The 13520-nt window shown below is 40.0% G+C and overlaps 1 protein-coding gene across 17 annotated transcripts in view; it reads left to right on the plus strand.

Moving 5' to 3' along the window:
• ICA1 (islet cell autoantigen 1) overlaps positions 1–13520 on the plus strand; it is a 141111-nt gene that overhangs the window by 109156 nt on the left and 18435 nt on the right. For all 17 annotated transcript variants that reach the window (XM_032304241.1, XM_032304242.1, XM_032304243.1 and 14 more), the window contains 4 exons: positions 3632–3729; positions 6406–6458; positions 9625–9687; positions 9799–9831. In XM_032304241.1, the coding sequence (XP_032160132.1) occupies positions 3632–3729; positions 6406–6458; positions 9625–9687; positions 9799–9831 (247 nt within the window). The remainder of the gene's footprint in view (positions 1–3631; positions 3730–6405; positions 6459–9624; positions 9688–9798; positions 9832–13520) is intronic.

Here is a 13520-nt window from a genome sequence, read left to right on the forward strand (position 1 = left end):
ACTGTGGTGATGGTTGCACAACTCTGTGTCTATACCAAAAACCACTGAATCATATACTTTAGATGGGTGAATTCTATGGTACACGAATGATATCTCAATAAAGCTAATGATAGATTCCCCACATAAGATTCCCCTTAGCTCAGAATTCTAGCATTTCATAAATAAGCACTCTGGTTCTCAGGATTAATTTTGCTTGTGGTTCTTTAAGCCTTTTCCTATTGTTCCCCTGAGATTTTGACTTCCTAGCTAAAGAGCTATAATTTTTAACCTTAAAGTTTAACCCTATGTACATTAATTTATCAATCAACAAGAACATATTTAGCACCTTTCTTGAGTAGCAATAGCCACATTGTTATAGGGACAATGGTAATAGGCAGAGAGGAGAAAATGTAACAGGAATTATTGATAATAAAGTAGCAATTGGAACTGTAGCCATTCTCTTGGTGAAGCACAATAGTGACTTAACTGTGATTGTGGTGACAGGGAGCCAACAATTGAGTCCCTGCTAATGGCCCAACAGGGAAGGGGTTGAAAAGAAGGAAGGAGTGGTTTACATTACAAAGGGATTGTCTGAGAGCTGCTGGAGTGTGGTTATGAGGGGAGGTCGGGCTGGAGACAGAAGGGATGATAACCATGGAGCTGTCAAGGGCATCTCAGGGGCTTAGGCAAGCGCTATGGCAGCTAGACACAGCCGGCCGAGAGCAGACATGTCCCAGCCCTGCCTAGTGCTGACTGAGAAAAAGGAAATGCAATGAGAAGATAATTGAGCAAACCAGGAGGCCTGGACAAAGCATCACAGAATTGAAAAGTACATCTTGGGGCCATCAGAACCTCAGCCGAAAATACTCCCGGCTTCACTTTGAGCAGGGTTGGACCACTCTTTGGGGAAAGAGCTACTGGAAGGGGTGTGTGTGTGTGTGTGTGTGTGTGTGTGTGTGTGTGTGTGTGTGTGAATAAAATGCTGTGATTGGCAGATCTATTGAAAAGAGTAAGTCTTTGACATCTGTTGAACTTCTCCTTTGTATATTTCCAAAATACACATATACACATGCCCAGCTTTTACCAGATGCTTTGGGGTGTATGGTTTTAAAAAAGCACATCTAGACTACATATTCCAGTTGCCTTGTTTGTTGTTCCAGTACTGTCCTTTATCACATTCCCCCCTCCAGCTGATAATCATGGGTCCCATTTAGTGGTCATGTGTTGGAGAGATGTAAAGGGCAAAATAATATGATGAAGGCAGTGGGGCATCATGTCAAATATTGATGAAGGTGAGAAGAAATGTTGTCCCTGTGTGACCCCTGCTGACCTCTGTATCTTGATCTACTAAGAATTGTACTCTTACCCACTACATTATAATTTTGTTCCTCGACCAAGTCAAGCTATTCCTTCCTTCAGGCCTTTGTCTGCAGGCCTCCATTTCTCCCTGAGCCGCACATGGATGGCTCCTGCATGTCATCTGACTTCAGCTGAAATGTCACTTCCAAGAAAGGATGTTCTTGCTAACTGAAGTAGTGACCCAGTCACTTTGCATCCCACATATTAATTCCCTGCCTAGATTCATCACGAACTAGTAATTCTGTCTGTCTTGTTCACTATGGTATCTCCAGCACCCAAAACAGCACCTGGCTCCTGGTAAATGCTCTCAAATTATTTGTCAACTGAGTATACTAATCTAAATGTCCAGAAATAGTCATTACTAATGGCAATGCTTTGGGGATGTCCTTTATGCAAGAAAAAGCTTCATAACTCCAATCATAGCACATATATTCAGTGAAAAAACCTTGGCCCTATGTTAGAAAAATGGTGAATGAATGTATATTTAATTCGATATTAAATGTTTATGATATATAAAATCTTTTTTATATTCTTTACTCTGATGAGGAATGTTTTTTATTATGAAATACCGACACATATTGCTTAAGAAGACATCTATATGCAATGATTCCAATTATATATAAGTAGTATGAATATGAAAAACCAGAAAGGAAATATATATAAATAATAACTAATTTGGGGGGGAAATCAAATTACGAATAGTTTTTTTCTTTTTAGTTTTCCAAGCATTCTACATGTGGTTCTATTATTTTTCTAATGTAAAAAATATTTTTTAAGAAGGAAAACACAATTCAGAATAGATATAATCAAATATGAATAAGACTGTAAACGCACTTTGAAGATGGAAAGACTTTCTTGAATTTGGTGTGCTTAGTGAATGAAGCTTTAAGGAAGATATCAGTAATGGATCTGAGCTTTGCAAAGACTGATCACAATTTTGAGGGTGGACACATAGAACTTTTTTGGGTAAAGAAACAGAATGAACAAAGGTGGAAGGGAGCAATTAGCACATAGAAGGTGATGAGGAGATAGGTCTATGTGAATGGAAAGCTCCCATTTGGAAGCCAGTGGGAGGCAATCTGGGAGAGTAAGATAGGATCACATTTTAGAAGACCTTTCAAATCAGGCAGACAGGTTTAAACTAGAAGTGGAAAACAAATAAGGAACTACTACGGGTTCTCAAGAAAAATGGTAACATGATTACTTAGGTGTTCTAGGGAATTTATTCTGTATAAGGAGTGAGACAGAGCATAACACCAGGGTCCACCTGGCATCCATAACCGGCACCACCATCCGTCCTAGCAAAAGCTCTGCAAAGACTCTGTCTCCACATTATCTCCATCCAGCCTGCATCTAGACATCATGAATCTGTCAGAGTTGGTGTAGGAAACGTGCTTGTCCCCTTCTGTGTGTGGGTCACACGAGAGAAGAAAAGGATGAGGACGGGCAAGGAGGATGAGACAGGAAGGCCCAAAGGACAGACTCTAAAGGTTCTACGATTATAAGCAGTATGAGTGTCTTGAGATGTTTCTTGTGTAATTTTGTAGGTTTGTGGCTTAATTAGGACCACAAGTAGAGGTCTCTTTTTATAACTCATTATTCAGTTATAATGGAAACTTTTGCTTTTTCAGGCTTTGCCATTGGTGTGCAGTTTTTAGGCACTGGATTTTTAAAAAGTCTTTCCTTAAATATTTGATAAAACTTGAGGACAGTAACTCCAAGAAATTATGTTCCAGAAACAGATTCCCACCCATTTTTAATCTACATGATTCGGATGCACCTGCTGTGTCCACTCGTGGGAGTTAACTTGTCAGAATATGTTAAGCCACTATTTTGTTTTTTTTTTTTTTTCCTTAAAAAAGGGTGTTGTTTTCTCTTATTTTTTCAGAAGCTGTTTTTAGATTATAAAATCGCAAACAAAATTAAAAATAAAATGAAATTGTCTCATCTTTGGGGGAGAAAAGCTTCTACTCTGTCAGTGTGTGGGCTGTAAGCAGAACAGAATGTTTATCTTGCTACATGTTGAAGATGGAAAATAAAGTTAGCAATAGCCAAAAGGCCTTCTTCTGAATAACTTACCATGAAGCGGAAAGCATAAATCTAGTGGCAAAACAATTCTCCTTTATAGGCTAGTATTTCTTGGACAGGTCTGAGAACATTTAAATTTTCTGTCTACTTGATAGGATCAAGATAACCTCCCCTTACCTTAACTTCAAGGTTTGGTTTCTGGACCACAGGCAATTGAGTTTTTTAAATTGATCTTTTTTTTTTCTTTTTCATTATCATGATCAAGAGCTTACAAGACCCTATGAAAAAACTGATTGAGAAAGAAGAAAGGAAGAAGATCACCCAGCAGGAAAGTGCAGAGGCCACCGTGGAGGAACCCAGGCAGTAAGTCCCGGCGGCTTCTCTACGCAAAATCTTTATTTCCACATCAAGAGCAGCACAGTCCTCACTGACCAGATCTGCTGGGGTCTCAAACACAAGCAAATTGCTTTATTTCTCACTTCTCTGGGTTGATGTATTAAGATGAAGCCCAGGCTTCTCCTGTACATATTCCTGCTTGACCAGGACTCATCCCAATAGGAGACCGTTTCTGAGATTTCAGAAGGAGCACACTTGTGAGGAGTTGACTGGGACAAGAAAAGGCACACATCTCCAGTACTCTCTGGCTCTCCATCTAGTGGCCTCAGCCTCAGTGTTCTGCTCTCTCAGGCTTCTGGACCCAATCTGGTCCTTTTGTTACCATCATTTATAAAATCCTGTCCCAGATAAGAAATCCCCTGGCTTTTCTCTCATAGAAGGGAATAACCTATGAGATTGCCTCTTGAGATACTGAGTACTAAGGTGTCATCATACAAAAGCGTTGGGTTCTGACATTTTGTTTCCTTACTGTTCAGACCTTCTGTTTTTTCCTCTATGAAGCAGAGAGCAGTTTTGAGTGCAGGAAGTGACTGCTCCATCTCCATTTCTTGCCACTTTTACATACTGAGACAAATTTCTCAACATCTGTGGTGTATGATGTGTCCTGACCTCGTTCAGCAAGGAGGTTTCAGCGTGAATCTTTTCCTATTGAGATTCAGGGCTTGCAGGAATAGGGATAATCTTGAACTGGCTGACCTAGAAAAGTAGACTGCCTTCCTCCCACTTGGGATTCTTTCTCCACGCAAAAAAATTTAGATGATAATTGTGTGGTAAAACTGGTTTGTATTTTAACTGTGTTTCTAAAGTTTCAAATATATATTTTGGTCCCACAGAAGTGTTTGCACCCAGTATTAGCCTTTTTAATTTTATTTATTTATTATTTAATTTTTTAGTGGAGGGAGGGGCAGAGAGAAAGTGAGAGAGAGAAAATCTCAAGCAGACTCTCCACTGAGCATGGAGCTCGATGCATGAGATCCTGAGATCATGACCCAAGCTGTAATCAAGAGACAGATTGAATCTTAACCAACTGAGCCACCCAGGCACTGCAAGCCTTTTTAATTTTAAAGCAAATACTAGAAAACTCCTTTAATATAAAACAAAGACAAGTTTTCACTGTAAGAACAGCTACAGAATATGATCTGAAACTAATGCAATTGACTGTTTTGGGGGGAAGCAGTTTAGTGTATTCCTGGTATAATAGTAATGTTTATTAGTACCCTTTAGTGAGCACCTACTGTGTACTAAGTACAATGTCAGGTGCTTTATTGTATGTTATCTCTACTCATTCTCACAACAGCCCTTTGTGTAATCAATGCCAGCATTTCCTCATTGTTTAAATGATGGCAGTGAGGCTCAGAAGAAGTTAAGGGGCTGCCCGAGCCCTGATGCAATAAGAGGCAGGACCTGGAACGAGTGCTGGTACCTTCCTTTCACCACATGTCTCACTGTAATCAAAATAAAGTATTAACTTTTACTTAAAAAGGAGACACCCAAGATTGTCTTGATTAGTTTTCCTTAATTTCAGGTTTCTCCATTATTTTAGTACTTTATTTTTAAAAGCTCAAAAAGTGGGGCGCCTGGGTGGCTCAGTGGGTTAAGGCCTCTGCCTTCAGCTCAGGTCATGATCCCAGGGTCCTGGGATTGAGCCCCACCATGAGGCTCCCTGCTGAGCAGAGAGCCTGCTTCCCACCCCCCTTCTCTCTGCCTGCCTCTCTGCATACTTGTGATCTCTATCTGTCAGATAAATAAATAAAATCTTTTTAAAAGATAAATAATAAAAAAAAGCTCAAGAAGTGTAATCCAGTAACTAATTTAAATACAAAATGGAAATGTAACAAGTTGGGGTTTTTTGTTTTGTTTTGTTTTGTTTTGTTTTGTTTTCAAAAACAGTAGGTAAAGGTGCTTTAGAGGGAGGTTCAAAGATACCAGCTGAGTCTCAGGGTGGTGATGTATCTCTGCGTGATATTAACCACTATGGTGAGAGTTCAGTAGGCGACAGTCTTCTGGATTTGAGACTGATCCTGCTTTTCAGCCTTAGGTAATTTCACTAACCTCCTGAGGTTTCCTCTCTTATAACAGCAGGAATCAGAATAAACACCCATTTGCCCATCAATTTTTTAACTACGTTTTTAAAAGCGACAACTGTACAGTATCTATTTTAGTTATACTACCTGCTCATCTAGATATTTACAGAATATATGACTTATGATGAAATCAAACTCAGTTATTAAGGTGCTACTAACCAACCTTAGGAGAGGAAAAAGCCAGCAAATGTATTTCTTCTTAAAAAAATGAATAACATGGGGGTGCCTGGGTGGCTCAGTGGGTTAAATCCTCTGCCTTCAGCTCAGGTCATGATTTCAGGTCCTGGGAAGGAGCCCCGCATTGGGGGGGGGTGGTCTCTACTCAGCGGGGAGCCTGCTTCCTCCTCTCTCTCTGCCTGCCTCTCTGACTACGTGATCTGTCTGTCAAATAAATAATTAAATAATCTTTAAAAAAATGAATAGCATGTAAATGACTCTGTGTTTATGTGTGTGTGCATGTATTAAAGTGCAGTTATATTATACAGAATATCTGGCTTTATTATAAATACAAAATTTTCAGAACTAGATTACTAAACTCTTTTTTTTTTCCAATTTTAAGGTTAATTTCATTAGAGGATGAAAACCAGCACAAGGAGTCTCCTAGTTTTAAGAGTAAGTTTTGATTTTTATTTAGAACTGCTTCTAAAATGCTACTGCTCGGCAACCAATTTGTTTTCTTTTTTGGCAGATTCTTCCTAGGCCTTTCTTCTTTTCCAATTGAAAAAATTCTATATCAATTTGCTTTTTTTCTTTCTTTCTTTCTTTTTTTTTTAACCATTTCGGTTTTGAATTTTCAAGTATCAATGATACTGACAATATCGTGTTATTGAGAGAACATTTTATATTGTGAGCCAGAAAATAGCACCATTAGTCACTTCAGCAGCAGCCTGTCAGAGGAGCATCCAAAATGGAGAATGAACAGAGAGTGATTTCTTTTACAACAGATGATAACACTTCTGCTATTGCCATTACTACTTCTAACTGCCATTTGGGCTGTAAAGATAGTTTTAATAAGATTACATGATCAGATTGGGTGAGTCGGTTTCCAGTGTGTTGTGGGTTGGGGGTTGGTCTTTGTTGAGAACAGATGGGGAGAGCTCAGACAGGGCTCTTGCTGGCGCTTCCTGGGTCTGCTCTGTCATGAGTAACATCAGCTCCCTGGGGTGTGCTGACCCCCCCGATGGTCGGGAAGGCGATCAGAACGTCAGGAGATGATGCGATGTGCCGTGAAAGGCTTGTCAGCTATTCCTGGCTCCTGCCATGACAGCCAGTTCTTTCACTGGTTGTTCTCGTAATGGAATAGAGGGTCCAGTAAAACATGGTAGGACTCAGGTGATATAATGCTGAGCTTATCACTGGGACTTGAATCCTCAGGGGTGCAAGGGAAAGCTTTATAGGTAGTGCAGAGAGAACTGAAATTACCCCAACCCTCTGCTCAGCCTGGCCCTCTGGGGGCCATATCCACCTCTGCCTCACTCCACCTTTCGCTGTGGCAGCGCTTCCAGGAGATAATAGGAGGCAAAGCAGACCCTGGGACTTCCTTTCTCTTCTATTCTTTTCCTCCACCCTCTACCTTCCTTCTGTCTTTCTCCCACTTTCCCAACAATTTGCTTCACCTACTTTATTCTTCCACTTTACCGCTTCCTTTGCTTCTCTCTCATCTACCTTTCAAAAGAAAGCAAAAACCTCTCCCCATCTGCCTCTTTAACTTGCCTTCATGTCATCATTTCCTACGTGTACACCCTCACTTCCTCACGTATTTGCTCATTTGTTCAATAGATATTGATTTCAAAATTTTGTTAATTTGAGAGAGAGAGAGCACACATGAGCAGGGGGAGGGGCAGAGGGAGAGGGAAAGAGAGAATCTCAGGCAGACCTTCACTGAGCACAACGCCAATGCAGGGCTTGGTCTCACAAGAGACTATGACCTGAGCCAAAACGGAGAGCCGGACACTTAACCAGCTGAGCCACCCAGAGGCCCCTGTTCCACAGTTATGTGTTGAGTGCTGCCTGTGTGGCAGGCACAGCAGTAGGCTCTGGGCACACAGTAGTACACCAGATGTATTCAGACCCTTCCCATGACGGGGTTCACAGAACAGGAAGCAGGTGGAAATCTAATAATTTGCACAAGTAATTGGGCAACTCTAACTTTGAAAGAGCTGCGAGGGTCCTGGGCATGTGTAGTAGGGAGACCCTACCTGTTTAAGGGGCTCACAGATCTGGCTAAGTCAAGTGCTGTTACAGGAGCTATCAAAGTAAAATGAACAGCCTATGAGCCAGGGAGGACCAGGAGAAAGTCAGAAGGACACTGTTCTAGAGCATGAGACAGGGAGCAAGTGGCAGAAGAAGGCAGAAAATGAAGCCAACCTGATGTTGGCCATCTGAGCTCTCTGAGCTCTCTGAGTGTATTGATCCCCACCTCCAGCCTCACTATCTTTTGGGTGTTGACAGCATGAATTATGTTGTGGGAATCTAGAAGTATTATAGTTTTGAGGGAAAATGTAAACTCCAGTTTATTATATTTGTTTTCTCAAGTTACATGTCAATATAAATCATGTCTTTATATGAAAGAACCAAATTTTTTCTTTCTTTGTGTAGTGTGTTCACTTGTTTGTGGTATTTGCATAATATTTTGAGATTGCAAATGTTGATCACCTTGTTTTAGGTATACATAGAATGGAATCCACCATAATGAAGTGTCATCTGTCTTTTATTTTGTGACCTGGAGAAAGTCTAACATACGTGTGTGCAAACCCGAGGTGTTTTTTTTTTTTTAATTTTTTTATTCATCTAGGAGAGAGAGAGAACATGAATAAGGGGGAAGAGTCAAAGGGAGAGGGAGAAGCAGACTCCCCAATGAGCAGGGAGCCCCACGCAGGGCTAGATCTTAGAACCCCAGGATCATGACCTGTACCAAAGGCAGATACTTAACCGACTCAGCCGCCCCAAGCAAACCAAGTTCTAGGGCTGTTGTATTGTGTTGTATACACACACACACATACACACACACACACACTCATATACACAGACACATACTTGATTACTTAGAGTGGTTTTTAGTTTACAGAAAATTGGGCAGAAGGTACAAAGATCTCCTTATATCCCCTATCCCTACATATGCATTATCAACATCCCCTACCAGGGTAATACATTTCTTATAATCGATGAACCAACACTGACCTATCATTGCCACTCATAGTTAACATTAGGGTACACTCTTGGTGCTACGCATTTTATGGGTTTTGACAAGTGTATAATGACATGTATTCACCACTAGAGTATTATACAGAATAGTTTCACTGTCATAAAATCCTCTGTGTCGCCTTGTCCATCTCTCCCTTCCTCCAAACACTGAGCAACCACTGATCTTTTTACTGTTAACATAGTTTTGCCTTTTCCAGAATTCTGTATAGTGGGAATTATGCTGTATGTAGCATTTACAGACTGATGACTTTCACTCAGCGATCTGCCCTTTTTATTTTGGCCAGGCCCCAAATGGCTGAGGTTTGTAGCACCACCAGTAGTCAGTTACTTAAATCACACGTTTGTCCATGAAAGGAGAATTTAGGTTGGTGTCATATAGTTTTCTACCAAACAAATCAAAGATCCGAGGTTGTTAACTCAGAACTCCTTGAGAGCCGACAGCTTGAGCAGAATGTAATCTCAGGACCCCTGCTTCTGTGTGAGGAGCTGTGTGTTTACCTTACACTGCAAGACCATATGAACACACACCCCCTTCTGAATTGGTGATAACCAAATGCATGTGTTCTATTTACAGCTGAAGATGGAAAAAGCGTTTTATCTACCTTAGACAAAAGCTCTACACATAATGCATGCTCAGGTAATCTAGATTAAGGAAAATGACTCAATTTTAATAAATTTGACAAACTCCTTACCAAACGAAACTGACTCATAATTTTGTTTTCTTTCCCCTCTTCTTTTGGACCTGTAGATGAACTATTAGACATGAAACCTGAGGAAGGTGGTAAGATTTATACATTTCTTTAGGGTTATAATTTAATTTTTAATACCATTTTTATTAGGAAAATGTAATGTTTATATTTTGAATAGCTTTGCATTCCCAAGCAAACTGTTTTTAGGTGACTGTCATTTGTCTTTATAAATGACTTTAAATCTGCCCAAGCACAAGTTAGTATATATATATTTGTTAGTATATATAAGTTAGTATATGATTTGTCATCCTTAGTTTAATTACATAATGTTCAAACTCCTAAAGCTAAAAGTTATCACACCAAAAGTCATATACTGTAGTAGAAAAAACATGGTTCGTGGAATCAGACCTGGACTTGACTGTCAGTTCTACTATAAAACTATCCGTATGACCTTAAGTAATTTGCTTCGTGCTTGAACTCCTTCAGCCTCCATTGCTTTCATTACAACATGGAACCAACAGCAACAGTCTTGCTGGGCTGTTGTCAGAATTGGAGATCATGTATATGGAGGGTCTCCTGTGGCCCCTGACACAAGGACACTCTTGAGATGGGAATCAATTGAGATAGTAGCACTAGAAACATTGTGCTTCATCTACACTGAGCCTTAGTTAAACAGAGGAAGAGTTTACCTGGCCAGGGCACCCACCCAAGTTCAACAGACCTAAAATCGCTTAGTAAATAACTCCCCCCGCCCCCCCCCCAAAAAAAAGAGAATCCAGAGGCATGGATCTGGATGAGTCACTCATTGTCTTAAGTGACCCCAGGAATTTGAGTGCGTTCAGCCTGGTAGTAATGTTGCTTTCTGTCCTACCAAGTGTTAGCTTCTGATGATTTATCATGAGTCCAAAATACCCCTGACATTCTGAGACAAACTCTAGTGCACCCTCTGTCCTGGGTGGCTGGTTCACCGCCTGCCCTGGTTTTACAGGTTTTTCATAGGACTGGAAATGGGGCAAGATCATCCTGCAGGCCCCAGTTAACTAGGGCAGACAATTTTCTCTACTCAGTTTGAGCTTGATTGGGGTTTAATCTCCAAAGTGTGAGAGGATTAAAGTCTGGCAAACAGAAGGCATTGGTTAAAGTTTTTTTCAAAATTGGAAAGGCAGTAGAGTTCCTGCATTAGGTTTCCAGGATTTAGGATTATCGACTTGAGGGAAGAAACCTGCTTTCCTTACTTATTTCTCACTGCAGGCAATACACTGTACAATATCTCATGAATGTCCCTGTGTATTTTTGTCACAATGACTACTTATTTGTAAACATTGCATTTGTATCAGATTATGAAAGTAAAAAGCAAATAGTTAAAAGCAGACCTTCACTACCTGGCCCCCATTTTCTTTTTTTTCTTTTTCTTTTTCTTTTTTTTTTAAGATTTTATTTATTTATTTGGCAGACAGAGATCACAAGTAGGCAAAGAAGCAGGCAGAGAGAGAGGAAAGGAAGTAGGTTCCCTGCTGAGCAGAGAGGCTGATGCGGGGCTCCATCCCAGGACTCTGGGATCATGAACCAAGCCGAAGGCAGAGGCTTTAATCCATGACCACCCAGGTGCCCCTGACCCCCATTTTCATAAAAATGTTTCCCCCTTGGCTATAAGGATCAATTACTTTGATAAATTAAAGGAAAATTTCTTACACGTTGTTCTTTTTTTTTTTTTTTTTTTTTGGAGGGGGAAATATTTCACTCTTGCACAGGTGGGCTACAGACAATAATATAACACTCAGTAGGGGCCCACCATCTAGTTTTAGCAGATCTCCACATTTAGCTGGTTCTTTGTAATTATATGTATATTTCAACTTGTTTTGGTAGGAAGATTGTTTTTTCTCCTTTTGCCAACATCTTGTTTACGTAATTTGTTCTTTGCTTTTATTAACTCCTATTTAATTTTATTATTTTAATAAACATAATTTTTGAATTAGGTATATTCACATTGGTACATGATAATGATAATAGAACTGTAGGCAACAGAAAACTCTGACTCCCATTTCCGCTCTCGGCTCTTCTCTATTCCAGTATTCCCATCCCCATTCTATCCTCCTGGCATTTCTTTATGTACAGCACAAGCAAATATGAGTCTGTATTCTCATGTTTCCCTCTTCTTACAAAATGGGTTCTTGCTTTTGGATTTTGTCTTTTTCAACTTGGGTAGTAAAGGTACAACAAAAACTCCCGTGGTAGCTGTGCATTTCTTTGCAGAATTAAATCAGAAATGCTACTTCCTGTGATACATGCTCACTTTCATAAACTTACTCTAGAGCATGAGCCATGGGTACACTGGAATAATACTGATACCTTTCCACCTATTTAGAACTTTCATATCTCATTGGTTTATAGTTAACAGTCTCTGTTTCACAGAACAGAGGCTCATACCCTTTTTTTGAGCACTCACGCAATTCTAACAATAGAGAGGTGAATGTATTCTTCTCCAGAATGTTTACTTGTTTTCAGGCAGAAAAGTTGATTTACAGACTGACTCAGTTAAATGCAGTGTGATGTAATCTCGTTTCCCTTTTATCACTGCCAACCCATAAAGCCCTTCTTGAGGCAGGAGCAGTGCTTTGTCACTATCTGACTCTTCTGCATTGGCAACCCCTCGGGCAGCATCAGCTTAAAGATTAACGTGACCACAAGTACAGAAATACTCTGTCAGAGCACAGAACTTGCAGCCACTGAAGAAAAGAGCACACGATAATTAGTTGACTTCAAAATGTGCCCTTCAGAAAACTGCCAGAAGGCCCAAATCCTGAATTAAAGCACTGATTATAATATGCAAGACATTAAACAATCAAGAAATAAAAAGAGCTTAATCCAGGGATGGCTGCCTTTATAGAACTTGGGGGCTATAAGCTCTAGCACCCTGCTGCTTGGGGGCCGGTTCATTCCCACTGGTAATTCTGTTAGACAAGTAATGGCCAAGCTGTGGCACAATGTTATCAAAAAGCAAACTGCTTATAACAAGAAGACAATTCTCCAGAGCTGTTGCGCAGAAAATCACTCTGATTCAGTGTCATAATGAAATGTGTTTTCTCCTACTAAATAGATAATATAAATAGAAAACCAATATTTGGCCAGTTGATAAAAATTTTTAAGTAAAACAACAACAACAAAAAACTGAGTGACATTTTCCAATAACTTGAAAGTGGCCCTAAAATTGCCTTGTGACCACATGTGACAATCCCAACCTCAACTCATGAATTAGGTGTAACATATAGAAGTTTTTGTGTTCCTCAAAGTTGGGCTAGCAGAAAGGTAACTGAACCGAAAGCAGTGGTATGAAGCAGAGAGAGTTAGATGAACTTAGCACACCTAAATCTCATTACTTGGATTTATCCAAAAGATCCTTTTCCTAGGACAAGGTTAACTGAAATTTTTAAGAAGTGTACGTGTACACATTACAATTAAAATGTATTGTCTTCTGCCATTTCTTTGGTTACTACTTTCAAACTTGTGATTCTAAATTCTGGTCAATAATCAGAACGACAAAGAAGGCCATTCAAAAGCTCACTTAAGTCTGGGAGCAGATCTTTAGCCCTTAATAGTAATATAAGCTTATGTCCCCATGCCTCATTTCCCAAGATGTTCAGGACTATCTCTTGCTGTTCTCCATACAGAGCCAACTAGGGATCTCATTGCTTCCTCACATGTAGTGGCAAAGACTAAGCTTGTCATCTTTTCTCATCAACTTTCCCTTCTCCCTGTCTCTCTCAGCATTGGAGGATGAAAT

This window comes from Mustela erminea, chromosome 11 (genome assembly GCF_009829155.1).
Source record: "Mustela erminea isolate mMusErm1 chromosome 11, mMusErm1.Pri, whole genome shotgun sequence".
Classification (NCBI taxonomy): domain Eukaryota; kingdom Metazoa; phylum Chordata; class Mammalia; order Carnivora; family Mustelidae; genus Mustela; species Mustela erminea.